This window comes from Vigna umbellata, chromosome 5 (assembly GCF_029865625.1).
Source record: "Vigna umbellata cultivar VRB3 chromosome 5, Vumbellata_1.0, whole genome shotgun sequence".
NCBI lineage: Eukaryota > Viridiplantae > Streptophyta > Magnoliopsida > Fabales > Fabaceae > Vigna > Vigna umbellata.
In genome coordinates, this window is record NC_142169.1 from 58,335,549 (window position 1) to 58,352,660 (window position 17,112).

A 17,112-nucleotide genomic window follows, 5' to 3' on the forward strand; every position below is an offset into this window, starting at 1 on the left:
ATTAAAAAATGAGCAAAAAGTAAAGTTACTTTATTCTTAGTTTTGATAGGTTGGATGTGCATATCTCTTTGTAGGGATCCTTCTTATGGTTTATGATTTTCAGACAGATGAAGGATAAAGTCAAAGATTTAGAGAACAGGCAAAGATGTTTTAGAAAAAACAAATTATAGAAAGATGGTGGTTTTTATAAAATGACATTCGATTAATAGAAATTTTATTTATAACTTAACGTTTTAAAATGATAATATAATTGAGAATCATCTTTTGAAAATCACTACCACTATTTACTATTTTCTAAGTCCTTACTAACTTGTCTATTCACATTCAAAATTGTTAGTCCTTAACCTTTTATTTTAATATAAATACTTTTAAGATATATAAGACACAAATACATATGTATGTGTCCACTTGTGTGCATGTATATATTCTCATATGCATCATATACATGCACTATTCTACAACACAATACTCTATATAGGTCAAAAAAAATTCAAACATAATTTTAGTGTTTGAAAATTTTGATTGATTATACTTTAAATTACTATTTTTTTCATTTAATTAGCGATTTTGTTAAAATGAATAAAAATTTAAGCACTTGTATATTATAAACTCTTTATTTATACTTTTAATTTTTATTAAATCTTTTTACGTTACATAATCAAATTTACCATACTCACTTCTCTTACCTTGTTATATAGTGCAATTTATATATTTATCATATTTGTTGATTGAAATTAATACATGTTATCTCACATTATTATTAGTTTTACTTATTTAAATGAAAATATGGAAAATTATTATTAGTTTTACTTATTTAAATGAAAATATGGAAAATTATTATTAGTTTTGCTTATTTAAATGAAAATATGGAAAACAATATGTGAAATAATTAAAACAAATCAATCTTTATAGAAACATAATTAAAGATAAACTAATACACACATTTTATTTTTTATATCAAATTAATTAAAGAAAAAATAATATTTTCAAAAACAGTGACATAAATAGAATGTAGAATGTAAAGCTTAATCTTTTAAATGTATGTATTATGCATAAAGGGGTTAAAGGAAAACAAATGAGATCAGAAGAAGATGAAATAGAATGTAAAGACAAAAGAAGAAGTAGTAGAATTATTGCTTTAGAAGAAAGGAAACGACAACAAAAAGAAAGAGGACTCGAATTAGAATCACAAAGGAAGAACAACTCAGTCAATCATGACACTAGAAACAAAGGAAAAGGAAAAGCAACAATGGAGGAACATAATGATTTGTGTAACAATATTAATGAAGTCGACGAGAGATCAACCAAGAAGAGACGCAAGAGCAAAGAATTTTATCAACTTATTTCTTCGATCAAGGTATGTCTTTATAATTTTGAATATTTCAAATTGGTAAAGCATAATATTAGAAATGTTACTCCTAAAATAGAAGTATTGCACACACATTATTTTGTTGATTTGATTATTTAATTGATTTTATAACAATTATGATTGCAAATTTCACATCTTGAATTAATTGTTAACAATATTGTAAGTTGAGGAATATAACTTACAAATTTCAAAATTTTAGTTATTTAAAAACAAATCATTCATAAATAATTAAATTTGTTATTAATTTCCTTTATCTCTACTACATACAAGTTCATCTATTCTAATCTCAAAATACAATCATAATATAATTAAAAAATTAAACTTAATATGGTAAGCTAATGTTTATATTAATATGTTTATGTTAATATATGATATAATCAAATATGAATAATTTCAACAATTATCTATTAAAAGTCACATGAAAAGTTTTCATTAAATAAATAACTAAAAATTACTTTTTTAAAAAACTAGCATTAAGTTTAGACTCAATAACTAACACCTATGTATATCTAATATGTCTAACAATCTACCTTACCTATATAAAATTCATCCAACAAAAGGGTGACTTCTACCTTTCTAGTTGAATATTGGTGACTCTCATCCTTAATTTAATCTATGATAATTTTTGTCTATCCATACAACGACGAGAAAACCAAGGGAAATCATTTTGATATTCAGTTTGGAAAAGAATATTGAGAACTTACTAAAAATATATATTAGAATATGAGTGATAAATCATAAAATGAAATTGATCACCATGAGTTACCATGATAATATCAAATTTGAGTTTTTATAATTCAAAACTCCAAAAGAATCTCACAAACAGAATATTCAATATTCTACAGAAAAACATGTATCTTGTTGCATTACAAGTACATCATTTTTATAAGTAGAATTATGCAAGACTCCCTAAATTAAGTAGTATTTAGTATTCATTAGTGTTACCACTAATTCCCACTACATGCATCATTTCCACGATGAGAACATGAATCACTTTCTTGTAGTTTTTTTATCTTCTCATGTAAGTATTCAACTTCTTAATTAAAAAAAAATAAAAATTACAAAGAAAACTCAAAATTATATGGATCCTAGACAATCATATCATGAAATCATTACAAAAATACCACTTTAGTATTATTAAGACAAAAATTGAGTTAAACTTCTATAGGACACAAGTTGTAGTTTTGCCACTAACAACCAAATTTTTTGTCATAAAAAATAAGAAAATTTTGGTTCGTCTAATGTTAGTTACCTGGTGTGAAATTTGTGTAATATGAAATAAAATGACGATGTTTAATCATAAGAAAAACACAAAATCTTAACAAGATGAATGTAGAAGATTCATGAACATAACTTATGATCATGCAAATTGTAATAGATGTTTGTAAAATAAAGAACACACGAGTTGTGATACACACGTAGAAACGCTAGATGATTTTGTTAAGTATGAATGAATAAAAAACTTCATTAACAAAAATATATCTTTGGAGATGAAGGTGTATAAGACTTAAAGAACATAACTTGAAGTAACCATAACTGAAAAAGTCATTATAAGAACACAAGTAAATCATGGACATATGAAACAATAGTAGACATTTATTGTTGTACATAAAAGACTAAGGTTCTCTCATATATAACAAAAGGGCCTCATTTGCATATGATAAGTGTGAAAAAACCTTCAAATGTTAAAATTATAGTTTGTATTCTAGTGAAATTAGATAAAGATATCTTCGTTGCAAACTCTATACTTTCTTGAAGTAGTCTCTCTAAAGCAAGAAGAGTGTATATTTCATATCCATTTATTTGAGTGTGAACTTTGTAATCAAACATTTTTTTCCTGTATATTTGGAAAGACTTTGTGTACATTGTCTAAAGAGACCTAATGTACTTGTGTTTAATCTTAGGAGGATCTTAAGTGGATAATTTGGACAAACTTGTGTTCTTAGCTTGGAGAGGCATAGTATCTCTAGAGCAAGGAGTGTATTATTTCATATTCATTCATTTGAGTGTGAACCTTTTAATCAAACAATATCTTTTTATTGTCTAGTTTGGAAGACTTTGTGTACATTTCCCAAAGAGACCTTATGTACTTGTACTTAGGGAGAGTTTAAATGGATAATTTGGAGAGACTTGTGTTCATAGCTTAAACAGGCTATTTGACTTGGATAACCAAAAGTAACTTTAGACAATTGTAAGTTAAAAGTAATCATAATAATAATATTTGTAAACTAATTTGTTAGCGAAGTCTTTGGTTGTTGTCATTGAAGAGTTAGACATAACCTAAATTGGAGTGAACTAGTATTTGTTAGAATATTTACCCTATTTATCATGATCATATTATGTCTAGGGTTACCCTATTTATCATGATTATATTGTGTCTAGGATTATCCTATCTATCATGATTATATTGTGTCTAGGTTACCATATTTATCATGATTATATTGTGTCTAGGTTACCCTATCATGATTATCATGTACTCTTGTATCAATTTATTTTTATAAATAGAAGATTACGAGAGGGATCAATCAAGCCCTCTAGAATTATTTTACACTCAAGTTGGTATCAGAGCAGGTTGTCTGGGTCTCTTCCTACTCTGTCTTTGTTGCTGCCAGTGGTCCGTGGCTGAAGCCACCAACGGCCTTAAAAATTTCATCTTTTCTAAAATACCTCAATGAGCAGTCTTGTTCTGGTTTATGTCTAGTCTTCAAATCCTAGTTATTGTCCGGTGCCATTTGTCGTTGTCCGGTGTTGTTTGTCGCTGTTCAGCGTTGTTTGCCGTTTGGTGCCATTTGCCATTTCCATTTGGCACTGTTTTGCCACTGTGAGGATAAGTTTGTCACCATCAACCTATGTTCCCTGCCATTTTGACACCATTGTCGTTGTCCTCTACCGACCACCGTTTACTGTCATCCGTTGCCATCTGCCGCCACAGTTTAGTCCTACGACTAGTGGATATGGATCACCTCCTTGAGCGAGAGGGCTAGTTCTCATCCAGGCGCCGCCACACGCGCCACACCTGTTTGACGTCTACCTCCGCTGTCGTCACATTTTCTCTGGCAAAGTTAGGGGTTTTGTGCGCCTCAAGGAACGCGACTCATCCCTATTATTGCCTCATTCTCATCCACATGGGCGGTCACGCACGACTTCTCTTCGATAAGCTTCTAACACGTGTCTGTCACATGCCACTTTCCCAATGTCGAAATCACACCGCGCCACTACCGTTCGTCTCGCTCGACCAAATAAAAAAAAACTCTTTGTTTCAGCATTTTACCTCTATTTTAGTATTGTTCCTTAGCCTCCTTTCATAATATTTGTTTAGCTTTGCATATTGTAGCAGCTGTGATGTTCTTGATGGTTTGTGTCATTTATTTACAAGTCTCCAAGGAGAGTCAGTGTTATTAGCTTGTTAACACCAAGGAATTTCAACACCAAAGTCATAGGTTGAAGGTTCATCATGGCATGAGGGGGAGTCTATTTCTGGCAAGATTTAGAATCTTAGTCAAACAATTTCACTAGTCCCTTGTTAGATTTGTTTTTGGATCCTTTGATGAATAAAGGAGACCATTATGACCTTCCGTCTTCACAGTTTCCGTCGTTCCCCGTGTGGGGAGTATGTTTCAACCACTACAGGCCCCCATCGGTCCATGATGGTAGTTTAGTCCTTGTAGTATGTTTCAACCATTGTAGACCCAATCCATCAGTGATGGAAATTTAGTCAATGCAGTTTGTTTCAGCCACTACAGGCCCCATCAGTCAGTGATGGCAATTTAGTCCCTGTAGTTTGTCGCTTTTAGCCACTGCAAACTCCATCCTTTCTCGATGGAATCCAGTCTCTGTAGTTTGTCGCTTTTATTCATGTAGGCCCCATCCTTACTTGATGACAATCCAGTCTCTGTAGTTTGTCGCTGTCTACCACTCGTCATTCACTTTTGATGTAAATCAACTTTGTCAAAGTCATCCTACTTGAAGGTTCATGGTGCTAGATGAAGTTTCATGGTTGTCCAATATTATTCTCCATAAGCTTATAGATAAACTTTGTCAAAGTCATCCAGTCTCTTTGGTTACGCTAGTTTGTGAGTCCAATTTGGTTTATAGACATTCTCTCTCGATGGTCTGAAGCATATGTGCATCTTGTTCGGAGCCAAAGTTACCACGTCTATTGTCTCAACATTTTAAACAAGTTGATTTTGTTGGATTGAGTTTATTTATTCCAAGCTTGGCATATACAATTTGTATGCTTCAGCTTAGGGGGAGTGTTAGAATATTTACCCTATTTATCATGATTATATTATGTCTAGGGTTACCCTATTTATCATGATTATATTGTGTCTAGGTTACCATATTTATCATGATTATATTGTGTCAGGTTACCCTATCATGATTATCATGTACTCTTTTATCAATTTATTTTTATAAATAGAAGATTACGAGAAGGATCAATCAAGCCCTCTAGAATTATTTTACACGTTTTGTTGGGTTGAGTTAGGCTTAAAGTCGACTTTCTAATATGGTATCAAAGCCATGGTTAGAACCTATCCTAGCGAGTTCTAAGTGGGCATTTCTGTTTTCACACGTTGTCGGGTCGCTATCGGACCACCCATTAATTTCTACTATCACACACGAGATGTCTATACCTCGGCATGAAGGGGGTGTGTTGGAAGTCTCACATCAACTAGAGATAAGACCAATTTATAATATATAAGTGAGGTGCAAACCGCACCTTAAAAGCCGGTTTTGTGGGATTGAGTTAGGCTTAAAGTCCACTTCTAATAATATTAAAATTGTATAATAACTAAGTATTCAAACAATCTTTTACTATTTGGTAGGTCAATTGTGAAAATGGTTTTTAAAAAGTATTTTATTATCTCTATTAAAACCCTTCATTTTTATAGCTAGCATGTTCTTTCATTAATCATCCACATTCACACACATTGTATCATTGATCACCCTCACCGATTCATAACATATCATCAATATCACTCAATAATTCATAATGTTACATCAATAATGCACATCTTACTTAAGTAAATTGTTTCTCTAAAGCAACAAATGATCATGCTTTGGGTTATTTCTTTGTCTACTTTAATGCATCTATAACATTTTTCTCAACAAAACATCTTTATCATTATTCACTTCTTTCATAACAAATATCAGTTCAATACAATTTCGTCTGCAAACTTTTTAGTAACTCTGGAAATACTAAGTTTGAGTTTCCTTAATGAAAATTTGATATTTCACTTACCCTTTATAAGCTAGGAGTTTCTGATAAGTTTTTATCAATTTTTCTGCCACTTCAAATTCATTACAGGAATTAGAAAGACAATCCACTTCAAGAACAAATGGTATGCTTATAACTATCTCAAAAAGTATAAGTATTTTTTTGTAGCTGCACTGGTGAAATATTATGCTTCAAATAACAATCATCGTACTTTTTATTTTTACATGCAGAATCATCATTGAATGGTATCCCATTGAAGAACACCCTTGAGATTATTGTCGATTTTTTACAAAGGTGAAAACCTTATATTATGTCCCATTACAAAGATTTCACTGAAACTTATTCATTATAAATAATTATAAAGTTATTTGAATGTGTAGGAAGGACCCAGATGAGCTATTTGCTGAACCAATCAATCCTGATGTGGTTTGTTGTTTCTCTAATTTGGAAGATTTAATTAGTAATTTCTTTTGTGTTTGATAATTGAGTTTTGGTAATCAGTCATATATGTTGAATATACTTGCTCTAAAGGTGAAGAATTACTATGAAATTGTGAAGCAGCCAATGGATTTTGCCACAATGAGAGCCAAACTTCATGAGAACATGTATACAGACCTCAACCTCTTCAAGGTATGAAAACCATTTGTTTTCATAGTTTCTCAAATTTTATATTTTACAAACTCTAGATAGGAATAGTGTAAACAAACATCTTTATATAGTTATTTTGTTACTCTTGATCTCACCATTTACACACTGTACTTGAATTGACTGCACTAGTTTAAAATAATGTTATGACAGCTACATACATGTTTCTGAACCTTTCTTTAGTCATATCTGATCTCTTTATTTAGTAGTTGTGAACAATTTCCCTCAATACCAAACTAATGCTTTATTTTATTTCAATGATTTACAGCTAGATATCCTTCTAATATGCTTAAATGCAAAGAATGTTAATCCCAAAACCTCAGTATATCATGAAGTGGTATGATCAAAATAGAAAGCTTTTTCGAGCTATTCAAGTTCATTCAGTCTAAAATTTTAAACTAGCTTTGTTCAACTATTATCTGTCAGGCTGAAGACATTAGTAGGCATGCTAAGTTCATTTTTGAGGCTCTAGATGTTGTCCCTCGACGTCTTGACTTGGAATCTTCCCTTACCAAGAGACGCCCAGGTAGAAAGCCGAAAAATTGGGAACAAAAGACCTCACAGAGGGATTCTACTGGTATGAAAACCTGCTCCTCATTTCATGTAGATGTAATCTTAGCCACTGTTATATGTTCCTCTTTCTTAGAAAACAACTTATTGCTCACCTTGTGATAACAAATGTGTGATTAACATCATTTTCATCATCCCTAATACTAGAGTTTCATCATCATACATAGTTAAAGTATTGATGTGAGAAAAGATAAAAGTGATAGTTTTAGTTATTGTTAAGAAATTTAGTAGTTGATATTCCAACAAACCAAGGCTTTGTTAATACAGGGAGACAAAATGTTGCTTACCTTACAGAAGTTGAAAAGAGGGACACGTATAAGTCGCTGGTTTCAGAAGTCCTGCGTGGTGGTAATAGGCCTAACTTTCAAGTAAGTTCTATTTTTCTCCTAAACAATTACATGATTAGTGATCTATAAACAACAAAACAAGTTGATTGTAACAGAGTAATATTTGGGAAAAGTGTGAACACAAACATTGAATATGGAATAAAATAGAACAAATATGGGGTCATATTTGCACAAAAAACTTCCTTATTAGAAGATCTCATTCTAAATACATAAAATTTGATTTGGTGATGGCTATAAATTAGACAAAGGGGCATGTGATATAGCCTTCCTAAATTCCTAATAAAACATTCACACAACTTTTCAAACTAGTATTACTTCCATGTAGATGTTATTTCAATTCTTCACCAGTCTTGAATCCAATTTCAGAATGAGCCAAAAAAAACTATTACCATTCATAATGCATGCTGCTATTTTAGGTGAATGAAAACCAATTCATGTACAAAGAAAGTCTACTGCAGTTTGTGAAGGATTTGGGACCAATCGTTCAAAGGGTTGCAGCCAAAAAACTTGAAACACTTCAGCACCAACAACTTTGCATTGGTAGCACTTCAACCCAGAACCTCCTGGTAAATGCTTCTGGTTCTCAAATTACCCATCAACCAACTCCACAGATACCAACACAACAAGACAATCTCAATGCTCAGACATTTCCTCTTGCCCTTCCCTTTCTCAATAGGTCACTTACTATTCCTGGTTCTGCAACTCAAAAAAATCACATTGTTAATAACACCAGGAACTTTAGGGCCATCTCAAAGGGAAAACTGGATTCAGCGGTTGAGAATGCTTCTTCTTCTGTTGGACTCATTCGAGAAGAAACAAATCGAGTCCACTTTGGAGTTAACAAAACAAGCAACAACACTAGAGAGTGGAATACCTCAACTGGTATTCCATACATGTTAGCCAATGGAAGCAGCACCAGCTCCAACAATGTGTTTGCTCCTCATCATCCAACAAGCATAATCTCAGGGTTATCAGGCAATAGAAATAGCATTTCGGGGCTACCACTCATGCCAAGCATTTTGTTAGAAGACACTATGTCTTGCATGAGAAGCAACATTATTGAGTCATCTCTTGTGAATCAGCCAAGGCCGAGAGCCTCCATGTATGACATGCCTAGACACAATCTTGCAGAGTTGTCTCTGGTGCATCAGCCATGGAAAACAAACGCCATGTTTAGCATGATTCCGTCAAGGGTAACCCCTTGGTCTCAACCAATGCAAGGAGGCTCAATTCCAGGTAAGAACCTCTCAATGATAACTATATATTTTTTTTCCTTCTTTAGCTGCCAACATTCTAATCATTCAAACAATTCATTGTATGGTTTAGGCACCTCATTTCAAGCCTTGTTGAATTCACCAGACCTCAACAGCAGCAGTTACACAATGCAGGCAAATCTCGGCCAGGTCATGCACCAAACACCTAGCATGCAAATGCAGTTAAGGCAGGAATCGGTTCCTCCACAGGTACTAAATTCATCATCAGCATCAACATCATCTCTTCAAGAGGCTTCTCCGGAATTTCTTAGGGATACTAATGATGAACAAGTTAACTTAGATCTTCATCTCTAAGTGTAGAGACTTCAAAGGATTCGATTCATAATATTGGTTTGTCACGGTACAACATGTGACATATATTTGGTGCTTTTATACTACTGGTATGTTCAAGACTGAGCGTTGTAAATTTTGCAGATTTGATTTTTTTTTCTACCATTCCCAAATTGACTTGTTATTGAGACTAATGAAATTTTCAGAATTTCTTTTATTTGGTTTCTTGGTACTGTTCTAAATTTTGCAAGAATTTAAGTTTTAAAATGCAAAGTCAGAAAAAAAATTTTATGCTTGAAAATAATATTTCAAAATTTTAAAAATAAATTTTATGTATAGTTCTAGCAATTTTTTTTCAAGAATATCCACTTTATCTATGAAAATAATACTACCCTGACTCTAATATATGAAAAACAATTATATAATATAAGAAGGTTAATAAAAATAGTTTATTACTAAAATAGGCATCTCAAAATCAAGGGTTAAATATGTTTTTAGTCCCTAAACTATTGGTCGTTTCTGGTTTTCGTCCCTGTTTCAAAGTAAGGTACAATTTGGTCCTCATTCTTTTCGAAAACGTTCGTTTTAGTCATCGAAAACTAAACACTGTTTAAAAATTTGGTCCTCATTTAGCAACAAATGAGGACTAAAACCAAAATTCCGATGACTAAAACGAACGTTTCGAAAAGAATGAGGACCAAATTGTACCTTACTTTGAAAGAGGGACGAAAACCAGAAACGACCAATAATTTAGGGACTAAAAACATGTTTAACCCCAAAATCAATAGTTAAAAACAGATCATCGAACTAAAAGAAAAAGTGACATAAAGCGTAATTAACAAAGACCTGTACAAAACAAAGGAGCTAAATTGAAATGGAAAAAAATTTAGAGTGTTTCAAAAGAGTTTTATATAAACTAAGCCAAGCCTAAAAACTAAAACTTGTTTTTCTATTATATTGAGCTAGATCAAGTGCTACTTCTTTATCTGCTTCAATCAATTTATGTGATCATTGTACAAGATAAAAAATACAAGACACAATCACAAAGAGAGTAAATTAATATGCAAAATAAGTTTCATATAATGAAAATAAAATTAACATAACATACTTAAGTCAATCATAAAACCTATTGACACAAACATATCACACTCATACAAAACTTAATTATCCAGATAAATATATTGATATTAGATTTTGGCAAATTTTGCACTTACAGTAGTCTTCACGGTTCTGCAAAACCAAATAGTTGTATACCATTAAAATGTAGTTGAATTAATTTTACTTACCAATGAAAATAAATAAATTACAAAACTTTTTCGATTACTGTAAATATTATTTAATTTATAAAATTGATTTAATTAGACAAATTAAGTTAAAAGACGTAAAATATATTAATAATTTAGTTTACATTTAATATGAAAACTAATTTTTTTTGTTAGAGAAATTAAATTTATAAAAAAGCTAATACAAAAACTTATTTTTTAAAATTATTTTAATTATTGAAATTTAGAAATACCAATAAGAAGTTTACATTTATGTTTTCAATATTTTGTTTTTTGTTTTTTTAAAGAGTGGGTTGATTCTTGTAGTCAATTTTCAGATCGGACAAGATGATACAAAATATTTTTATCAAAAATTTTAAAGAATTATAAGTTTAAAATGGGTATTTTTTAAAAATTTAAATTAAAAAATAAAATTAATTTTAAAAAGTTATTTTAACTTGAAGATATATTTTGTAATTAGGTTTATTACGAATTTCAACTCTAGAGAAGAAGAATATTGATTTAAAAAAAATACTTAATTAAGTTAAAAAATAAATATAAAAATTAAATTAAATACAAGTTAGGGTTATCCTGACAATAACATATAATACTCACATGACATAATACAAACATAATTAATAACAAAAACTTAAAATAAAAATTAAGAATATTTACACTAATACCATTTATACAAATATAAATAAACACTAAATTGAAAAAAAAATAACAAAAGTTGAGAATTTTTTTTTAACCTTTATTATATCTTACAAGGAAAAGTATCCTTTAAAGACGGAAAAATATTAAAATTGTTCATATATATATATATATATATATATATATATATATATATATATATATATATATATATATATATATATATATATATATATATATAAAAGAAACGTCCGAAATCCTTAGTCATCTTTCTCATTCCTTTTAATTCTTTCTCTTTCATTTTTCTCACTCCAATATCTTCTCTGTCATCCCTACTGTAGTCCCAATTGAAAAAAATCAGAACTTGCGGTTAAACAATCTTACAAAAAAATGACCTGGAAAAAATCAGAAATACTTGTTGTTAAACAATTTCTTACAAAAAATGATTTTATAATGAGTTTTTATTTTATAATTTCTGTCTTATCTAATTTCAGCTAATAAGGAATTGGTAATTGGCCTGGAAAAAATCAGAAACACTCGTTTTCTTGCAAAAAATGACTTTATAATGAGTTTTCGTTTTATAATTTTTGTTGTATATAATTTTATCTAATTTTCATAAGCGTAATGACATCTGAAAGAATTGGTAATTGGCCTGGAAGATTTTTTTAGAGATGATGATTCAACATATGCAGATGATGAAATTAGAGAGATTAGTGAAGATGCTGAAATTGAAGAGATCTTGAATGAACCTTTGTCTGAAGATGAATATTTCAATGACTCGACTCTTTACAAAAACAAATTGTTTAAAGACAAGTGTTTCTGATTTTTTTCAATTGGGACTACACTAGGGAACAGAGAAAAAGTTGGAGTGAGAGAGAGATGAAAGAGAAAGGATTGAGAGGAATGAGAGAGATGAGTAAGGGTTTAGAGGTTTCTTAACCTTAAAACTTAAAATTCATGATATATAAGGATATTTTTGTCAACTAAAATCCGGTACACATTGCTAAAATGTACCAACTGAAAAACAGACATACGCGCGTTAGCAAACCCATATATATATATATATATATATATATATATATATGTATATATATATATATATGTATATATATATATATGTATATATATATGTATATGTATATATATATGTATATATATATATATATATATGTATATATATATATATATATATAATTACTTATTCTATACAAAAATATCCCATTAACTATTATGCAAGTTAATTTATGAGTTATTAATTAATTTATTAATCAATCTATAATTAAGACATGTAATGAATTATTAAATGTTTGAGAAATATAAGAAAACGTATCTTCTTTCCGAGGTGGAAAGTTTAAGCAAACCTGTTGAAATTCAATGAAATTCAAAAGCTGATGTACGCAATAAATATCACCTTGATTTCCTGCACAACTTACGATTACAAAACGTTTAAGTTGATTAATAAATACTTTCACTTTGCCAATTGAACAAGAGTCATGTTACGCATAAATTCATTAAATACACTATTAATGAATAATTTATAATTACATTAATATTCCAGCTGCTTTGCCAGACAAAGAATAGCTGTAATGAATATTAAAATTTCACCTTAATTTTCTTCTAAATATTAAGGATGAGTATTTGGGATTCAGTTCCAGTTAATTATAAAACAAATGTTATACTAAGAAAATCTCGATCTTTTTTATACACCACAATTTTTTTTTATTTTAAAAATCTTGATATAATTAGGTCTTTGTTAATATTGTACTAATAACAAAGGTATTATGTGTCAATTTGTAGTCCTTTTTTATTTTTTTATTTTTATTTTAAATAATAATTTCACATATCAAAGTTGACATTACCTGACAATTAGAATGTGATATGAAAGTGATAGTAGTATATGTCACTATATATATATCATATAATTATTTTGAATTTAATTTGATTTTTATATTTTTATTTTGTTTCAATTTAATATTTTTAATCATATAATTTAGTCTCTTTTTAAATTAAAACAAAATTTAAATTTAATATAAATGTTATATAAATATTTCTATTAAAATTAATATTTTTACTAAATATTTTTAATAAAATTAAGTTTATTTCTATTTATATCTCACGTTAAATTTTACTTATAATTGTTTTAAAGTTGTTAATAACAAGTATTGATTAATAGAAAAAATAAAAATTAATTTCAAGTAACAAATATACTAAATTTGTTTATCAACTGCAACTCATAAAATAAAATAAATTTATCGTTTTTTTCAATTTTTTTAAATAATTGTATGTTTTAAAAATGTGTAAAATTCAATAACTTTTATACAAATTGTAAAATTTTAAAATAATTTTAAATAATTTTATGACAATTTTAAAATAAAATTCAATGCAAAATATAAATATAGATGAACTTAATATTGTTAAAAATATTTAATAAAAATATTAATTTTAATAAAAATATTTCTATTATATTAATACAAAAATTAAATTCCATTTTAATTTAAAAAGAGAGGAAATTGCTCCATTTTATAAAAAGAAAATTAGATTGATAAAATAAAAATGCAATAACTAAATTAAGACTAAGACAATGACACTTAGCGTGACAATGATATGTTACGCCAAGTGGCATTGTCACTACAATATTACATTGTTACTATTACATGATACGATATCAATTTGACACATGATAACTTTTTCAAAGAATAAATAAATAAAACAAATTTAAAAATATATTTAAACAAATATTTATTATTTTGTTTTTGCTTGAAAAAGTTATTTAAGTTCCTTATTTTTCAAAATTTTGCTGGTTTAGATTTGTATTATAGAAAGTTTGTAATTTTTTTTTATTTAAAAAAATTGTAATTACGTGAGCTAGTGAGCCAACCCGTTGATCCACCAACCCGTTGACCCACCAACCCGTGGTGGGTCGAGCCGGATTCGAATTTTTCTGGCTCGTTAATAAATGAGTCGGGTTGGGTTGACTCACTAAGTGACTAACCCGTGGTGGACCGGGTCGGGTCGGGCCGGGTGACCCGTTTTGATAGCTCTAATTTAACCTAAAACAAATATAAAATAATTTGAACATTTAAATATATTAGTCTATATATAGTTATTTTCCATAATTTGTAATATGGAGACCAACATACAATTTATTAGGATCCCTTTTGCAACTTATGTAACATCCCCATTATATAGTAAGTATATATATAATATAAGCATCATCAGATATAATATTGTAAAGAAGTTAAGGACATGTAAATAAAGTATTTAACTTACAGTCATCCAAAATGGCTATAAATTTAAATCTTGAAGTACAAAGAGTATTTCAAAATATACGAAAGTAGATATGCATCCTAACTACACTAAGCAGCATTGTCATCTCCCTCCAAGGCCTGCTCTAGAGGCACCTCATCTAACTCTGCTCACATCCAAGTGGATGATCATTGCAAAAGAAAACACCACACACAAGTAGGCACAAAAACAAGCAGAAGGGTAAGCTAGTAAACAAAAAAACATATAATATAACAGTCCGTAGCATACCAGATTCAATTTCAATCAAAGCAAGCTAAATCATACATCCTAACATGTTGTGTACTAGACTTGACTCGTTCGGACTTAGAATGATAGTCGAGCTATGGGAGGTCGTACACTCGTGGTGGCCTCTACTACTTTGCAAAGTCATTGCCAATGGGTTTCACCCTACCACACTCACGAGGTTAGCATGTTCCGGACCTTGAGGCATACTAGAAGCCCCCAAGACTAAGACCTCCTGCTACTCCTCACGACATGGTTCAATCCTCTCTACTTGAGAATGATTGACCATTGGAGTTTCAAGATGACCCCCAAGACTGAGCTCCTACTCTCATTCTTAACAACTAAGAATCTCACCAAGAGATTCTAAACTTTGAAACTTATACTTGCAACCTTGAGATCATACCACTTTCCTTTTCAACTCATATACTTTTAATTAGAATCAACATACATGTTTAGGCTCCATAAGATAAGGCCATAGATATTAAAGCATGCTTCACAAACAGTGTAACAACCCACTTAATCAATCATAAAACCAAAGGAAATTAAACAACTAAACTCAGGGTTTCTCGCATAGTGCACACTTCTCACATTGCGAAACCAGAGTGGCTCGCATAGCGCACCATACTCGCCTTGCGAATTACTTCGCATAAGTGACAGACATTAGGTCTCTCGCATAGCGCTACCAAGTTGCACAACGAGAGTCTAGACCGAGACCAACCCCCCAAACCTTCTCGCCTTGCGCCCCATTCACTTTTCTAATTAAAATGGCAGTGGCTCCAGGCCACCACCAGTCGCATAGCGACAAGATTCGCTAGGCGAATCCACCAGGCAGAGAGCAGCACTCTCTGGTCATTCGCGAAGCGCACCAACTCGCACAACGAATGACCCTGGCAGAGAGCACCCCTTGCAGGGACTCGCTATGCGAAATCATTCGCATAACGAGTCTGCATAATCTGCAGAATGTCAGTTCTGCAGAATTATGCACACTCACACCCTCTTACCATTTCCAACAATCTTCCCCAACTTCTAAGACCTCTAATTGGTGATATAAACCTAATTAAACTTATCTAATTGATTTGACACATTCCTATAGTGATTATTAAGTGATTAAGACCCAAATTCCTTCTTAAAACACTAATTTCCTCAACTTAGGGGCTCAAATCCAATTCTACCATTTTTAACATGTTCTAAACCAGTTTTACATTCCTAGCAAGCCACATTGGACCTATTTAAACTGTCCTAACCCTCCAAAAATACTCTAGACCTCATATGCTCATAATCACTATCACACTTTCTCTCAAATGACCTAAAACACTTCCTAATTGCTAAACTGTCTATCTAATGAATACTACAACAGAAAATCTTACCCCCAAACACTTCCTACATGTCCAATTTACAGTAATTAAGTTCATCCAGTTCAATTCACAAGCAAGCCATTACAGTTTCATCAACTACATGTTTCAGTCCATAACGTCCAATATACTTAAAACCAAAAATGCAGTCCAAACAACACACCAATTCAGCATTCAACATGCATACACATTTATAAAAAAAATTCAAACAAACAGGTAGCTCCCCTTACCTTAGAGTTGAACTGCCCAGCTCACAAGAACGCTTCTCTATAGTACCTCACACAGCAAGGACCCAACCAAACCCTACAAACCACCACATTGATGGTAGAAAACAACTCTTAGAGCTAGAATTTGACAAAGATTTAAAGAAAAGCGTTTCTAGTTACATGCAACCAGTAGAGTCGCATGCCCTAGGTTCCAAGGCAACGAAGGAAAAGGAAGAACTACTTACCGGTGAGAAGGAAGAAAATGATCGGTTCAAAACGGAGCCCTCTACGCTGGGAACGCTCGAGCACTACCTGATCAACAATCTGATGGCTCAGTGAGAAGAGATTGAAGAGAGAAGGCAGGAGCAAGAAAAGAAGAAAGGTCTGAGGAGTGAGGTTTGGGTTGCTCAGGAAATA

The 17,112-nt window shown here is 30.8% G+C and overlaps 1 protein-coding gene across 1 annotated transcript; it reads left to right on the forward strand.

Moving 5' to 3' along the window:
- The first annotated feature begins 1,075 nt into the window (after positions 1-1,075).
- Positions 1,076-9,867, forward strand: LOC148198728 (uncharacterized). Its single transcript, XM_088115901.1, has 9 exons — positions 1,076-1,357; positions 6,669-6,711; positions 6,818-6,881; positions 6,968-7,013; positions 7,119-7,217; positions 7,501-7,569; positions 7,659-7,809; positions 8,070-8,170; positions 8,566-9,867. Exons 1-9 carry the CDS (start codon positions 1,076-1,078, stop codon positions 9,715-9,717), a joined length of 2,007 nt encoding a protein of 668 aa, XP_087972027.1. The 3' UTR covers positions 9,718-9,867.
- Positions 9,868-17,112: the final 7,245 nt, after the last annotated feature.

Coding starts and splice junctions, on each gene's coding strand:
- LOC148198728 (XM_088115901.1), top strand. CDS start 1,076: ATGAGATCAGAAGAAGATGAAATAGAATGTAAAGACAAAAGAAGAAGT. Junction 7,014..7,118: donor AACCAATCAATCCTGATGTG/GTTTGTTGTTTC, acceptor CTTGCTCTAAAG/GTGAAGAATTACTATGAAAT. Junction 8,171..8,565: donor GTAATAGGCCTAACTTTCAA/GTAAGTTCTATT, acceptor CTGCTATTTTAG/GTGAATGAAAACCAATTCAT.